A 15,853-nucleotide genomic window follows, 5' to 3' on the forward strand; every position below is an offset into this window, starting at 1 on the left:
TTTTACAAAAAAAGAACAAGTTTAATTTTTCCCTTAATCAACTTAATTTCAACAAGTCAAGACATCCTGGAATTCTTTGAAAATTTGACAGTTAGTATTTGGGGAAAGCAAGTAAAACAAAAAGGCACAGAAATTGGGACTGGGCTGTGTTCACCCGCTTTATCCACGACAAAATAAACATCCAATATCCAACCAAGGATCATAATCTCAATTTGAAGCATAAACTAGGTTTGAGGTCAGTTCAATTCCAATTCAGGAAATTAATTTAAAGTCAACGAATCACCTGGGGGAAAAAGCCCACAATGTAGTAAGAGGATTTTTCCAATTAACTGAAGAGGTTTATTGAATTTTCTGAATCGAATGATGTTGAATGTACTTTGTCCCAATTTCTGTATAAAAGAAAAATAATATCTGTAGTGTCAGCTTGAAATGATGCATTATCTCATTCTTCTGGAAATGTGTTATTGGGTTGCCAGCATCTTTTACCTGAGAGAATGCCAATAGGGGAAAGGTCCCAAAAGACATTTCTTTTCACAAACTACATGTATCTCAGACTTGACATTCTTTATAGCTAAATTTTAATATTTGGTTGGTGCAAATTTGTTCATGATTCAATAGTAAAATTCTACTAGAATTATTCCATTGCTGGAAAAGTTTGAAATGTATTGCCACACAAAACAACGGAAAGGCAAATTAAAACAAAGATATCAACAGAGATTTTCTTATTCAAGCAGGACCATTTCTGCTCTATTTTCTAATGGGTGTTTGCAAAAAAAGAAAGTGAACCAATTTTTTGGAAAAAGGAATATGTTTTTTTCCCACTTGAGAAACTGTACCAGTGAAAGATTAAAAAACAATAACCTACATTAATCTATTTCAAAACCAGAGTACTTTTAAGAACTCCACATTCAGTAAAATAACAGTCACTCAAAGATGAATATCATACAAACTCAGGAAGCTGGGGTTCTGTATTTGGAGAAATACTGACTTGTCATCTCAAAGAAGCCCTTTGATCAACGTATTTGAGAAGGAAGAAAAGCTAGGTTTAACTGAAATGAAGTAGGTGATAATTCATGCATTTCATAATAGATAATATATTTGAAGTATTCATGTATCAGAGATTGGTATGTCTTAAATGTATCATTCACCTTCAGGATGCTTGCTGGAGCAACAGTTAATTTCAAAATAGAAATCTCAGTTTGCCTGTGCATACAGAAAATATAGAGCTACCTGCTTCTTTTTGGAGTCTAGTAATCATCAAAAATTGCAGTATTTGCTTGGTTTCTCCTCTGCAACCTATTCGCAACTGTGGATTCACCACCTGATTGCTAAGACCTTCTAACCTCACTGCTCACAAACAGAAGGGGGGGAGGGGGCGCATGGCAAAAGAGAAACAGTAAAGATTGCAGGTTTAGAACAAACAGAAAATCAGAGCCAAGAGGCACTATACAGACTGGTAGCCAGTGCGACTCTTCCTCCTCCCAATCAGGTAAGAGATAAGCACAAGGATGATTAGGAAGGACAAAGCCACGCCCACAGCGATAGGCACCAGAAAGGTCAAATCAGAGTCCAGGAAGCACTCCTCGGCTGGCATGGAGAGAGACAGAGAGCAGGGAGAGCAGTGGTTACAAGTCAGGAAATATCGAGGGTTAATCAAACAGAAGAGAATTCAAACCCAGCACAGAGCTGAGACAGGGAGGGGAAAAGCCAAGAGCAGCAAATACGAGGCCTGGAACAGCGATGGAGCGTCAGGTCCTTGTTCACACTGATCTGAAAAGGCCAAAAGCTTCCCCTTAGCTATGGGAGAAAACATTTCAGGAAAATTTTTCTTTGAGGAAAAATCTTCCATTTCCGTTTCTCGTGAACTTTTAGTGTCAATGGCCACTTCAAAACGCCTTGTCATTATTACTGTAATTGATTTTATATACCAGATAGAAAAGGTGGAGGTCAAAGCTAAGGCCAGGAATATTTGATAATAATAAAAGACTACATCTGAAAATTAAAACAACAAAATCCCTTTTCAAGTGATACTGCCAAGAACATCACTGTCCTGATTCCCTATGATGTCCATGGTCAAATAAAATCTGGTACCATTTCTTTCTAACCAAAGAAAAAAAATGACAATGTGGTAATAGTTACAATTATCCATTTAAAAACCTAAAGTGATACCATTCCCTTTTATGATAAACACTATCGATCCATTATCTGCTATGTGCTGACCTGTCTGGAGGGACATACCATTCAACCACAATTTAATAGAAACTATTTAAATCAAAATGTGAAAGGGTGAATTAGTGCAATGTACATTAGTAATTAAGCCAAGGGTTTCAACAGTGTACTGTGTGCGTGGGGGGAGAGGGGTATGAGGGGGGGATCAGAAATCTGTTCTGCGTAATGAATTGGACTCCCAATCACTTCCCCCCCCCGGACCCCCTGAAACAAATTATAATGACTGGTATCCATTGTTCTGGCTTCTGCTTCTTCCAACCAAATAGGCCACCAACACAATAAGAGTCAGAACACCGAGGGAAGCTCCCACAATTAGGGGGACAATGAAGCTTTCATCTGCATCTGCTGGGCAATCCTCAGCTGGGTGAGAATAAAGACAAAGGGGTGGTGAAGGCAAACAAACAAAACAGAGCACCAAGGAGAAATATGAACAAACAGCACATCCTGAGGGGCACACGTTTTTAAAAAATGCACCTCGGAAGCACAACGGGGTTCATGAAAGAAAAAAAACAAATTACTCAACAGCGTTTCAGAGGAACCAAGAAGCACATTTTTTATTTCCATCTCTTTTTAAAAAATATAAAATGGTCCTTACAATTTTAAACACAAACCCTTAGGAAAATCACCAAGGTTTTGCAGTTTTTTTTTTTTTTTTTTTGTCTCGGTCATCAATTTTAAAAGATCAGAGAATCTATTAAAACAGAAACCCACAACATAGTGCCATGTGCCTTAAGATACGGGTAGAGAAATTTGTTCCGACAGAAACACGTACACAAAAAGCAAGCCGTTTTCATTTGAATTACATGCTACTGTGCGGCCTCCCTTTTCAGAAAAATACATTCCTTGAAATTTTATTCCAAACGAGAATAAATCCTGCAAAACCTTTCAGGTGTCAGCAAATACGAAAGAACCATCTTACTCTCCTAGCTGCAGTCATGCTGCAGAGAAGTTGACAATTTAATTCTGCAAGGCAAGGTACACGCCTCTCATGATAATCAGACACTTCCAGTTCAAAAGCAAACTCTGACACAGCGGATTTGTGAGAAACACCGAAAACTACAAACCCGCTGCTTTTGCCGATGTGTTCAGTACTGTATTGAGTGAAAAACCTAAATGCATGTCAATTGCAGGTGGAGTGAAACTGTTCAATACCTTTTGTCAGTTTACATCAGAACACCAAGAGGAAGAAGGGAAATATTTAAGCAATTACTTCAATCAATGCCCATAACACAGAGGGGTACAGGGTCTGATTGCGCCACAACTGCACAAGGCATTTACAGCCTTGTGCAAATTACATAGTGTGCACTGGGGTTGACTGACCACTCTCCAAATGTGAAACAAACCGCCACAACCAGCCCCTGTGTTCTGTGAAGGCTAAACCATAATCCCATTCCAACCACCACACAACTGCATCCGAACGATTCATGCAACACGAATGGGCAGAACTGCTTGATCACTGTCCATGGTCGCCACGCGCTCAAGCACTTTTTAGAGGTGCCAATCAAAAATTAGGCCAATGGGCAGAAATTCACAAGATCAACTTCAAGAAAATTTGTGATTAAATGTTGTCCCTCCACCTTTAGAACATGCATGTGCACCGTTTCCCTGTAGATCATAAAGATTATAACCCCCGTCTGCCCTCATGCTGCAGACGTTCATAATAGCGCAGATCCAAAGTGCTGCTTTTATTGCAGATTTCAGCTCCAGTACTGCAGTGCGAACAATGGGAAACTGAACCAAGCAGAAATGGTTTCAGTTAATGAGAAAGTGGAACACAGCTTAGTCAGGAGTACACTTTGGGGAGAGGGGGAGGGGAGAGGGAGGGAATGGCTTCCACCAGAGTATAGGAGCCATTTTACGGAATTGATGGAAGCTTGCTGCACGCTGTGGAGCTATCCCTTTTTATAAACGTAATGCCAATAAATGAACAGCATGTCAAGGAGGAAAAGAAAAAAAAAAAAATCAACTTTTGTTTTCAGGCTTGTCTAATACCACCCCAAACGCAAGCAGGCTCCGCTATAACGTGGGAATGTCTCTCAGTCGAAATCAAAAACCTTGCCTATGACCATAGGCTGGTGAAAAGGGAAGATTCTCTGCAAAGGCAATGTCCAACAGAATTCCATACACACTGCAACTTCCCAGCTTGAGCATTGCGTTTTAGACATGTGAATAAAATTAACCTTTGCGACCCACGTCCTCTTCCTGTGGAGCGCGCGTGACAACCTGTGCACTGGCATTGCACGGGCGACGGCCACCGACAGTCGGATTGCGTTTGGGGGGGCATGAGTCAAACGAGCAGACAAGGGTTTACCAACATATATACATGGATAGAAGAATCACACCAATGTGAAAAGAAAATAATTGCATACTGGAGGATACAAGTGCAGGCTCAGGGACGACTCCACTACTGGTCACTCGTGATGCTAGACTCAGTCAGATCTAAAGTGACTGGTGATTGGAGCAAGGTTTGGCGGGGGGGCGGGGGCGGGGTCATGCACTGCAGTCAAGGCTCCTCACACATCTACACTACTCTGATATGGGACAATATCCTGCCCACCTGCACAGAGACGGGGTGTAGGAACAACAATGCCTGCTAATCCAGGCAAAAGGAAAGGGCTTCAATAAACATTTAGACCCAAAAAACAAGAGCTACCAGAGCTTCTGGCTTCCCTATGAGCTGTACGTTTTGGTTTAGCTCTTGCTCCCAGAACCCCCAAAGAATTAATCTTTAGGTCAAGCCCCCCCCATCTCCAATTGTTAGGCCTTTCCCAATAAGTATAACGGCACAGATTTTCACTGTGAGAGACTAGTGCCCGAGTGGAGCGCATCATCCGATGCAATCGCTATCTTTACATAACACTGAACGGCAAGTCCAGTAAAACGCACACATGCATTAGCGCACATCTACTAAAAGGAGGCAAAAAGAACCTGCACTTGCTCCTTAAAACAAAAACAAAACTAAAAAACAACAAAACATGAAAAAATAACAGGGTGAATTCATTGCCTTAATGATCCAGGATGGCTTTAAAGGGTTTGATAGCCAACGTAGGTCTTTCTTCTACCAATCACATAAGCAACCAATACAATGAGAATCAAGCCAGCCAAAGCCGCACCCACAACTATTGGGATTAAGATGCTGGTGTCATCCATTGCACAATCATGAGCTGTAGACAGAGAAAGAAAGCTTAAAACAATGACTCCCCCAAAATTTGTAAAGCACTATAAAAGGCAAGCTAATATTATTATAATTGACTATGAGGAATACTAATGTGGGTTGCCAGATTTTACTAAAGGAGGTTTTAGCAAATCTTCCCTTCCATCAAAGCTGGTTAATGTCAATTAACTACACTATATGACCAAATGTATCTGAACACCCCTTGGTATGGGGCTGTTTTCCATGGTTTGGGATAGGCCCCTTAGATCCAGTGAAGGCAAATCTTAATGTAATGACATTTTAGACGATTCTGTGCTTCTGCAATGTCGTCAGGCAACAATGGGGCAGGATCCATTCATGTTTGTCAGGCCGTGAGACAATGGCCTCAGGCCGACCACAGGGAGGTCCATATACAAAATGGTTTTGTCAAGCTCGGTGTGGAAGAACCCAACTGGCCTGCAGAGCCCTGACCTCAACAGCAACCAACATCTTTGGTATCATCTGAAACGCCAACTGCAAGCCAGGCCTAATTGCCCAATCAGTGCAAGATCTCACTAATGCCATTCTGGCTGAATGGAAGCAAATCTGTGCAGCAATGCTCCAAGATCTATTATAAAGCATGCCCAGAAGATTTGAGGTTGTTAGAGCAACAAAGAGTGGACCAACTACATATTAATGCCTATCATTTTGGATGGGATGTTGGATGTCAGGCATCCACATACTTTTGGCCATGGAGTGTATGTGTGGATATACCTGTGTGGGGCTCAGCAGTCGTCCCATTACCTAACTCCTGCCTCAACTGAAATAAACCCCAATGGACCCTGCTCATATCTGCAAATGGTCACAGACGTACTGGCCAACTGTGCGTTCTTATGAGCGGAGATGTCACCTACCTGTGGAGTAGCTGTTATTCTCCACCATATAGGGCTGCACCTGCAGGTCCCTGGTGCGGAGGATGAGGACATCTGTGATGTTGTAGGTCTGATCTCTTCTGCACATGTAGGAGCTGCCCAAGGACCCCTCCCACAGGGACAGGTTAGCGTTGCCTGAGTAGAAGGTGCCTGGATCACACAGGTGAAAGGCTCAGTTAGGGTGGTTGCAATGAAACCTCGGCCGTGCGGGTCACATAATCCTTCAAGCTCACCGCTTACCAGTAGCATCCAGGTTGAGGGTGACGCTCACGCCGTGCAAGCGGAATTTTCCCCCTTCCTGAAAAATTCCACAAATAAACAAGAAGCGTCATTTGGATTTCATTTCGTGCTGACCTAAACCTGCTACAGGCTTTATAGACCCGATTGAAACAAGACCTATCCCAACACACCAGATAACCACTTCAAATTGTGAGGACCGACATAGTTATGGCCCTCAATTCATACTGTGATCCAATCAATGTTTTACTAGAAGCAGGTCAGAGTGTGTGTTCCCAAGTTATAGTCCAGTAGTTCCATCTACAGAGGAGCCTGGCTTTCTTTGGATCGTTTTGACTAGCTTACCTCGCTGAATGTGAATGCAACAGCTGATTTGTCAAACGTCAGCAGCAGAGAGGCGTCGCTTCCGTTAATTCCGCACTTTCCTGTGGCTGTGGTGACGTTGGGATCCAGGTTTATGGTCTTAAAAACCTGAGAAGGGAAGGAAGATAATTACCTTAGTGTATCTGTGCCAAGAGTAAGCAAGGGCCATGAGGGCCCACTCGCGTTCACTACAAATTATTCTCTGCAGTCGTTTCCATCCCTGTCGCTGGTCATCCCAGCCTCTGAAGAAAGAACAGTAACACCTGGGAGACGTGTTGCTATGACAACATGGCAGAATTAATCAGCGCCAACGTACAGAAGTAAACTCAATATGCCCGCTATGGTGTATATTCCACAATCAGCTTTAGCCATAATTGTCAATAGCACTGAATTTGCTTTGTAAATATCTTTTAGCAGCTCAGTGCAAAGAAATGAACACTTCTAATGGTGTGGAGCATTGTGCTTAGAGATCTCCTGCCTCAAAGTACCTCGCCATCCTTGTAGCTGATCTGCAGTCCCATGGTGGCCATCAGGCAGGCGGTGCTGTTCACATCATTCCGAACGCTGTAGTTCCCGACGGAAGGCGGAGGCATGGGAGATGGTGCAGCTGTGGTCGTCTGTGGTGGCGGTGCGGTTGTGCCATTCCCTGCAGTGGTCGGCACAGGTGGTGGCGCAGTGGTGGCGTTTGTTGGCGCGGTGGTCGGAGCAAGTGGTGGCTCTGTGGTGCTGTTTGACGCTGCGGTGGTCGGCACAGGTGCTGGTGCCGTGGTGCTGTTTGACGCTGCAGTGGTCGGCACAAGTGGTGGCTCTGTGGTGCGGTTTGACGCTGCGGTGGTTGGCACAGGTGCTGGTGCCGTGGTGCTGTTTGACGCTGCGGTGGTCGGCACAGGTGCTGGTGCCGTGGTGCTGTTTGACGCTGCGGTGGTCGGCACAGGTGCTGGTGCCGTGGTGCTGTTTGATGCCGCGGTGGTCGGCTCAGGTGGTGGCGCTGTGGTGCTGTTTGACGCTGCGGTGGTCAGCTCAACTGCTGGCACTGTGGTGGGGCCTGTTGGTACCGGAGCTGGGTCAGTCACAGACGCTGGATCCGGGGTGCCACTTATGTCTACGGCGTACAAAGTGTCTGTACAGAAAGTGAGAGTACAAACAGAACAAGACAACATGCAAATGTTAGGAAAATCTATTTGCACAATTACAGGGACAACTAAAACAGCAAGTCACAAGACATGAGCTAACGCAAACTTTTTCAAATGGGGATCCCAGAGATCTACAGGGCATACGCGTACTTGTTATCATTGTCAGGCAGTAATTAGGCTAGATTTTTAAATGTTAGTGTCAGTGTCAACCAATCGTGCCTGGGTGGGGGGGGGGGGGGGGGAGGCAGGATTAAGGAGCTAGCTGGTTAAAATTTAGAAGTGTTATCAACAAGATGAAATCTGAACGGATGAAGATCATTTCAAAATATTTATGAAACTTAGCCAGCCAGCTCCTTATCCTCACATTGCACAAAAACCCCTGCATTCTTAGATCTAAACACTGGTTGCCAATTTTCAGGTAAAAACAGAAACTAGCTGACCCTGTGACTCTCCAGGGCCAGAGAGGGCCACTCCTGGGGATTAAAGTGTCTACAACCCTGACCAGTAATAAAGAGCATGGGGAAAGAGGTGTTTGCAAAACCGAGCAAGGATAAGGATTCAGAACTACCAAAAGCGCTGTGTATTTTTTTTCCCCAGGATGACTCTATTCAGAGTAATGTAAATGTAAACCTACAAAGACAAAATTCATTTGCATTCCCAAACTGCAGGCTGGCTAGCTAGCTCACTCAATCAGTCAAATAAATAAGTTAATAAATTAATTAACTAAATGTATTACCATTTTGGCTAGAAAATAAAATCCATAACACAGAGCACCCTACAAATGGACAGACTTACTGCTCCATTCTGCTTGTATCCAGCTTTAGTTTCAAAAGACTCATGTCACTTCTGCTCAAATGCAGTTTTCAGTTCCATATGCGTCATCTAGGAAATGTACCCTGGGTCAAGGCCCTGACGTCTCATGGGCTAGAACTGGTTATGGAGCTTTATCATCTGCTTTGACATGTGCACTTTTTCCCCTGAATGGGTTCACTCATGACATCAACACCTAAGATTATACTGGGACAAAATGCACCCCCAAATAGGGACCATTTGAACATACCCATTATTTAAGCAAGCTTTGGGAGGTCTGAAGGCTTAATGTCAGCTCAATAACATCAACTGAACTCCCACCTCCGAGAGAGCCTCGCCCCTATCCCAGAGGAGGTTGGGGACATGTAGTCTGAATGGACCCGATTCAAAACATCTATTGCAGATGACAATGACAGAGCATCAGGGGTGGATGAGATTCGTCCAGAAATGCTGAAGGCTCTGGATGTCGTTGGAAGGTCATTGCTAAAACCCAACAAAGTCAGCCATTTCTTCAGTGAAACTAACTGGCAACTTACTGTGCATTTTATTTGTGAGAAAAATGTGTTCTTTTTGCTCAGGAGTGTTTATAGAGGTGGTAACCTGAGTATCTCATATCTCAGTCATAACTACAACATGGCTTACAGACCGTAAAATATTTGAATTCACAAATTAAGGAATTCGAAAAGCAACATTTTACTCAGCATCTTTCTGCAAGCTCGGTGAATGACTTTTTTAAATCATTTGTCTATGTTAAAGTTGTATAGCATCTTTAAATACAACATGCAAATCCAAGAAGACTTTATAATACAAAGTCAGAAAATCCCAGGTGTCCCAATTCTGCAACGTCATTTTGCCTACAAGAAGTTGAACATGGTGCTCCGCATTTCCCAAGTCCTCGGCTATACCATCAGAAAATATTCCACTCAAGACCGAATACAAACATTTTTTGAACAAAGATCTCTTAAAAGAAACTGATAGTTTACACCAACAGCGTCCTGTCTGTGTCTCTACAGATCAGGTCTATCATACAAACAAAGTCAGAGTCGCACCCTTTCAATTCTAATGTTCTGCAACAAATTCTTAACACGTCTTTACAAGTTTGCCAGCGATGAGTCAAATGTGCTTGCCATGACTGTCATGTTACACTTCCACACCAGAACAACACATCCAGTCGGATGCATTTCAAAGCTGGTCAGAGAGGTGATAATGAAAGTTTTATGTGGGTGTGTATAGCTTTCCAAACAAACTCAAATGAATAAATATAGATTGATTAATTAAGAATGACAATGGAGCTCACTGCTTGCAAATCAACACAGAGGAGAATTTAACCTTTCCAGAAAAGGGGTCATTGTGGGTTAGCCGATTAGGCCCTGAAAAACACTCCAGATATTTCAGGGGAATTCTGACAAAAGGCCACAGATCATCTTGTTCGCAGTAAATGAAACATTTAGCAGTACTGTTTGCAGTAAGAGCTTTTCACCAAGTCCATTTTAAAGAATTTCTTGCACAGTCATCATTGCCCTATATAGTTAAAAAATACATGAAATTGACTGCTGAAAACACACATTGTCAACATGCTGATTTTTCACATTAACAACACATTTCACATCATTTTGACCTGCTTGGCCTTGCTGCATACCACATTTACTTTCACTTTCTGATTTCACATAGCACACAAGTGGAACCTTAGCACATGCTTTTATCGACTGAAATCCCAGGCAGGTTTTTACCACTGTGGACGGGTCTAAGGTTAGAGGTCAGTAAAGTCAAATCAACTGTTATTATAAAGAGCACTACCTGCTCACATAGGTGTGTAGGTGTGTGTGTGTGTGAGGCTGTTGGTAAAAGACATAAGTTCCTTTCACTTCCCACTTTGCAGTGAAATTCCTTTGTAAGCTTTGATAACCAATAAAGGGGGCTCTGGGATGCTCTGCATTATTTCATACCGTATGCATATGCAAATTACAGCAGCCTACTTACTACTTCTGACAAGCCTGACTTACAGCAGCTTGACAGCTGAGCACAGCTCAGAGGGCACAGCAAGGTAAAACCATGTGATTGGATTGCTTCTAAGTGTGTGTGATAAGTAACCATTTTGTACACAGAAACTCGCCAAAAGGACATCTTTTGACTAAAATACAGGGCTTAGCCAAGAGAGAACGAGTAAATAAAAAATATTTGTTTTGTGGAGTTCCAGACAGTAACCCGTTCAATAAAATTAGCTTCTGGAAGTAGAATATGGCTGGGAAAAAAAAGCTATGCACATTCAAATCTGGAGAGGTTGAGAGACACTAGGGCCAACCTTCGGGAAAACTCATGTCAAATTTTACTGCTTTGTTCAATCCACTCTTCCAAACTTTTATCCTGGTGTTGTACACATCCTCGGGTACAACTGAAAAAATAAATTTGATTTTGTCCTGTGTCAGAAGTACACAAAGAAAATACAGAATGATTTTTGGATTTCTTTGTTGTTTTTCAGAATAAATGTCCGTTATGTTTACTAAGCAAGACTTCCGGGGGGGATTCTTTTTTTTTTTTTTTAAATCCTCAAGTGGGTTGAGGGGTTAATGCCATTCAGCAAATGCTGCTGCATTTTACGAAGTTTGTTATCAGCCAAGGCAGACAGGCAGGACCCTGAACTATGACCACAGAGACCAGCTGACACAATCACATGTATGCATTGCATCTGCCTCCATTTCCCCTTTCAGAGACCAAAGAAAAATGTCTGACATAGGCAATCACCTGTGCAGACTGTTCTTCAGGATTTCCTCCCATTTCCTCTTAGTACCATATTCAGGCATGCAGCATGCGCAAGCAGTTTTTTTCCTGCACTGAAATGTCTTAGGTGAGCGGCCTAGCCTAAGTGTTTTTTTTTTCTTTTTTCAAACCGCCTATAGAAGAAACTGTATGCAAAAAAGCACCTGTAAGACAAATAGAAAAGGTCTGTGCATGTATTGGTTGTGAATGATAGGCTACTGCATTTCAAGCTGTTTAGGTTTTGACAGCTTTCAAGCTTACGTGCAAGTTTAGACACGCTGAATTAACAACAGTTCAATCTACTTATGCCTCCCAGACATTAGACGACTTCTAGACAACTAAAGTCTGACACACTCACACATTTAAACAACAACTGACACATGTAATCACCCTAAGAGATATTATATATATATATATATATATATATATATATACACACACACACACACACACATATATCTATATATATATTCTTATCATCATTGGAAAAGAATAATGAAAATATCGAAATACGCGCTAATGATTTATGTAAATGTGCGATCTCTTTACAATGGAATGCATAGGTAATAGTAAGGGATTTGGCAATTAGCCTAAGTACTCGAATAAGCCTATGCGATAACAATTATGTAATTAAGAGCATTCTGTTGTATGATTAACCTACACCGTCTATGCCTATCTGTGCAGATTGAACTGGGCAATACAACTGTGAAAAGCCTTTAATGTAACACCAAAAAGGATCGTGCAAGCATTCTTTGAATGAATGTATAATTTGGGCACTTACAATATGTAACCCTTCAATATATGTAATTAAAGCGTTCCAATTTGTCACGCGTTTCATTTTTTATAACCACTCAATGCATTGCGGTGGTCTCTTGGAGACCAGAACCTCACATTCTAAATGTTGCTAAATATAAGAAGACAACGCGTAAAGTTGACAACGACCATGGCAGTAAAGCCGGACCGACCGTAGTCGCTGTCACACAGCCACCATCTAAAGTTTAAACCATTATTCTGACTCAGACAAAACCCTGGCACGGCAAATTTAGGCCTCTACAGTCCTACTGCACTAAATACTTCTCATAGGTACGTTTCCTTTTTTCTATGCAACAAAGGCCATATTGTTACATTGTTTTAAGTTTTAGAGAAACATTAGCTAAATGGCTTTTTATAATTTTGGAAAGAACATCTCATCAATGTCTAAAGCACGTTAGAATGTGATTATTTTATTTTTTTAATAAACGTCGTGTTTTCTTTTAGATTAATCGTTACTGGTGATGCCGGCATGTATGATAACTTCGTGTAAAACAGCATTCTGGCTAGTTATTCTAAAATACTGGCTAAGTAAGACAGATACCTACGACTGCTACTGCTGAAACCCCATCTCGGCTGGTTGACTGCAGCACTGACCGAACTTGCTTGCTTGCTAGCTAGTATAAGCAATCTAATCTATAAACGTGAATCAGCAATCTGCGCCCATGTCTCCGACTTGACTGGAAATAAACATATCCTTTAAACATTATCTAATAAAATACATCATACAGCTTGCATGATTAAGCCAATTAAAACGATTTAATCTACTCTGGTTACATACTAGACTAAATGTCGTAAAACGTTCGCTAGCCGACCAGACTAACGTTAGAAAACAGACAGGCATGACGATAAAGGTTGGCCAGCTAATTAGCAATCTTGGATAACACTAGATAACTTGCATTCTTACGCAACTTGGCGTGCCAAACTGTTAATTTGAATTTAGGTAGCAAACCTATAACTGGAGCTAGATAGCCTAGCTAGCGAAGGTAATTTCACTTACATAACTGTCCCGAGCAAGCTCGCTAGCTAGCGCTATCTTAACTTGCATGTTCGCTAAGCAGCGAACATTTCACTAAAATCCTTTAGCTGATGTAATTGTTGGATTGAGTATGAAAAATTGATAAAGCTAACAATTCACATTAAAAGCAACATTAGTCTAAATTACGCGCATAGGTAGCTAGTGATATGATTGATATAGTCTAGATAGCCTGCTACGTTCATCTTGCCACCACCATCTAGCTATTGTAGCTAGTAAGCGTAAACAACTGGCATGTTTGTGTTAGCTTTCAGAAATAGCTAGCGATCAAGCTACAGTTATAAACAATTATTTCCCATTTGAACGGCCGATCCAACCAGATACTAGACCAAAACGGCGACGTACTGCTAGAAAAAAACGTGTTTTTAAACAAGAGCGACTCCAAAGCGGAGCTGCTAATAATTATTAGCTAACGTTAGATGTGCTAGCGAGAAGGCCTGAACCAAGAAAAGTTACCTTACGCAAACTAAAATAAAAACAAAACGATAACCTATAAGCAGAATACTCACCGCTTCCTAAAATCAGGAGCAAAACCAGAAAGGCATAGTGAGACATGGTGTTTCGCTAAATTAAACAGTGTATATAACTGTGCCTAAATAACAGAACCGAGCAACCGGAGATCAGGAGAAAATTAAAGTCATATGACTACCTCCAAGGCATGCGTAGGTTTTATCGCTGACCAATCAGCGCGAGTAGGAAATCATGGCTACAAGCCGGCGTTGCAGCTCAGGCTGCTGACTGCCTTTACAGGTATCTGTTCACACAAGACCCGTGATACATTGGTGGTATATGCCACAAAATGAACATTAAGTCTACAATAATAGCGAATAAAGTAAACGCTGCAGACGCTTTTATCCAACAATGTAAGAGACTATTAGTGCAGATTATGATTGGAAAAACTACAATACAGTGAGTGGAAGGATATCCAGGCGCCCTGTTGTTGCAGATACTGTACCATAGTTATTGTACAGTATATCTGTTATATTTAGAAAACTAGTGCATTGTCCAATCATACCACCGACCATGTAGCCTACACGGTGAGGCTATTAGTTGATAAAATTCCACAATATTCAAGTTACCAGTGTAGATGCTGGTAGTGCAAACAGTACAAATACTAAGAATCAAAATACATATTTCAGTAACTGTTAACACATGAACTGTAACTGCAGGCAAAGAGATTGTGTTAATGATAACCATGTGTTGTTCTGCAGGGCTGTAGCCTACACAGTAGTTTTACAGAAGGAAGTACAGTGAGCTCCATAATGTTTGGAACAAAGAGATAGTTTTTTCTTGATTTGGCTCTGTACTCCACAATGTTAGATTTGTAATCAAACAATTCACACATGGTTAACGTGCAGATTCTCAACATTTATTAAAATGTATTTTTATACATTTTGGTTTCATTATGTATAAATTACAGCACTTTTTATACATAGTCCCCCATTTCAGGGCAACATAATATTTGGTACAAATGGCTTCACAAGTGTTTCTGATTAATCAGGTGTGTTCAAGTGCTTCCTTAGTGCAAGATAAGAGACCTTTCAGGATGTGGTAATTCATCCTTGGATTTTGATTGCCTTTGGAGTCTGTTATTGGCATTTGTCAACATGAAGACTAGAGTTGTGCCAATGAAAGTCAAGAAAGCCATTATGAGGATGAGAAATAATAAGAAAAAAACAGTCAGACATAGTCCAAGCCTTAGGTATACTGAAATAACTGTTTGGAACAACATTAAGAAGAAAGAGAGCACTAGTAATCACAAAGGGCCTGGTAGGCCAAGGAAGACCTCTACAGTTGATGACCAAATAATTCCCACCATAATGAAGAAAAACCCCAAAGAACCTATCAAAAAGATCAGAAACACTGTTTAGGTGGCAGGCATGGCTGTGTCAGTGATTACTGTCTAGGGAAAACTTCATGAACAGAATTACAGAGGTTATACTGCAAGATGGAAACCACAAGTTAGCCACAAAAACAGGATGTCCAGATTACAGTACCTAAAAGACCCAGCAGATTTCTGGAAAAAGGTCTTCTGGACAGATGAGACCAAGATTCTCTTGTATCACAGTAATGGCAAGAGCAAAGAGTGGAGGTGAAAAGGAACTGCCCAAGATCCAAAGCATCCTCCCTCCTCTGTGAAATGTGGTGGTGGGGGTGTTATGGTTTGGGCATGTATGGTTGCCACAGATACTGGTTCACTCACCTTCATTAATGATGTACCAGCTGATAGCAGCAGCAGAATTAATTCTGAAGTATACAGAAGCATCTTATTTTCTCAAATTCAGGCAAAAGCCACCTCATTGCACTTCGTCCTACAGCAAGACAATGATCCCAAACATACTGACAAAACAACAAAGACGTTTTTCCAAACTTCTTGACTGGCCAAGTCATTCACCCAATCTGAATCCAATTG

General features: G+C 41.6%; 1 protein-coding gene across 3 annotated transcripts; it reads right to left on the reverse strand.

The window, feature by feature from the left end:
- On the reverse strand, positions 1–14,109 carry LOC135262983 (lysosome-associated membrane glycoprotein 2-like). 3 transcript variants are annotated; one of them, XM_064350486.1, is made up of 6 exons: positions 13,950–14,109; positions 7,383–8,014; positions 6,877–7,002; positions 6,535–6,592; positions 6,277–6,444; positions 1–1,587 (listed from the first exon to the last, which is right to left on the reverse strand). In XM_064350486.1, exons 1-6 carry the CDS (start codon positions 13,993–13,995, stop codon positions 1,445–1,447), a joined length of 1,173 nt encoding a protein of 390 aa, XP_064206556.1. In that variant the 5' UTR covers positions 13,996–14,109; the 3' UTR covers positions 1–1,444. The 3 variants fall into 3 exon arrangements, with proteins under 3 accessions (XP_064206556.1, XP_064206555.1, XP_064206557.1); XM_064350485.1 differs by having other exon boundaries at positions 1,444–2,589; XM_064350487.1 differs by lacking the exon at positions 1–1,587 and adding an exon at positions 2,757–5,393.
- Positions 14,110–15,853: the final 1,744 nt, after the last annotated feature.

The sequence above is a fragment of the Anguilla rostrata genome, chromosome 9 (assembly GCF_018555375.3).
Source record: "Anguilla rostrata isolate EN2019 chromosome 9, ASM1855537v3, whole genome shotgun sequence".
NCBI classification, from domain to species: domain Eukaryota; kingdom Metazoa; phylum Chordata; class Actinopteri; order Anguilliformes; family Anguillidae; genus Anguilla; species Anguilla rostrata.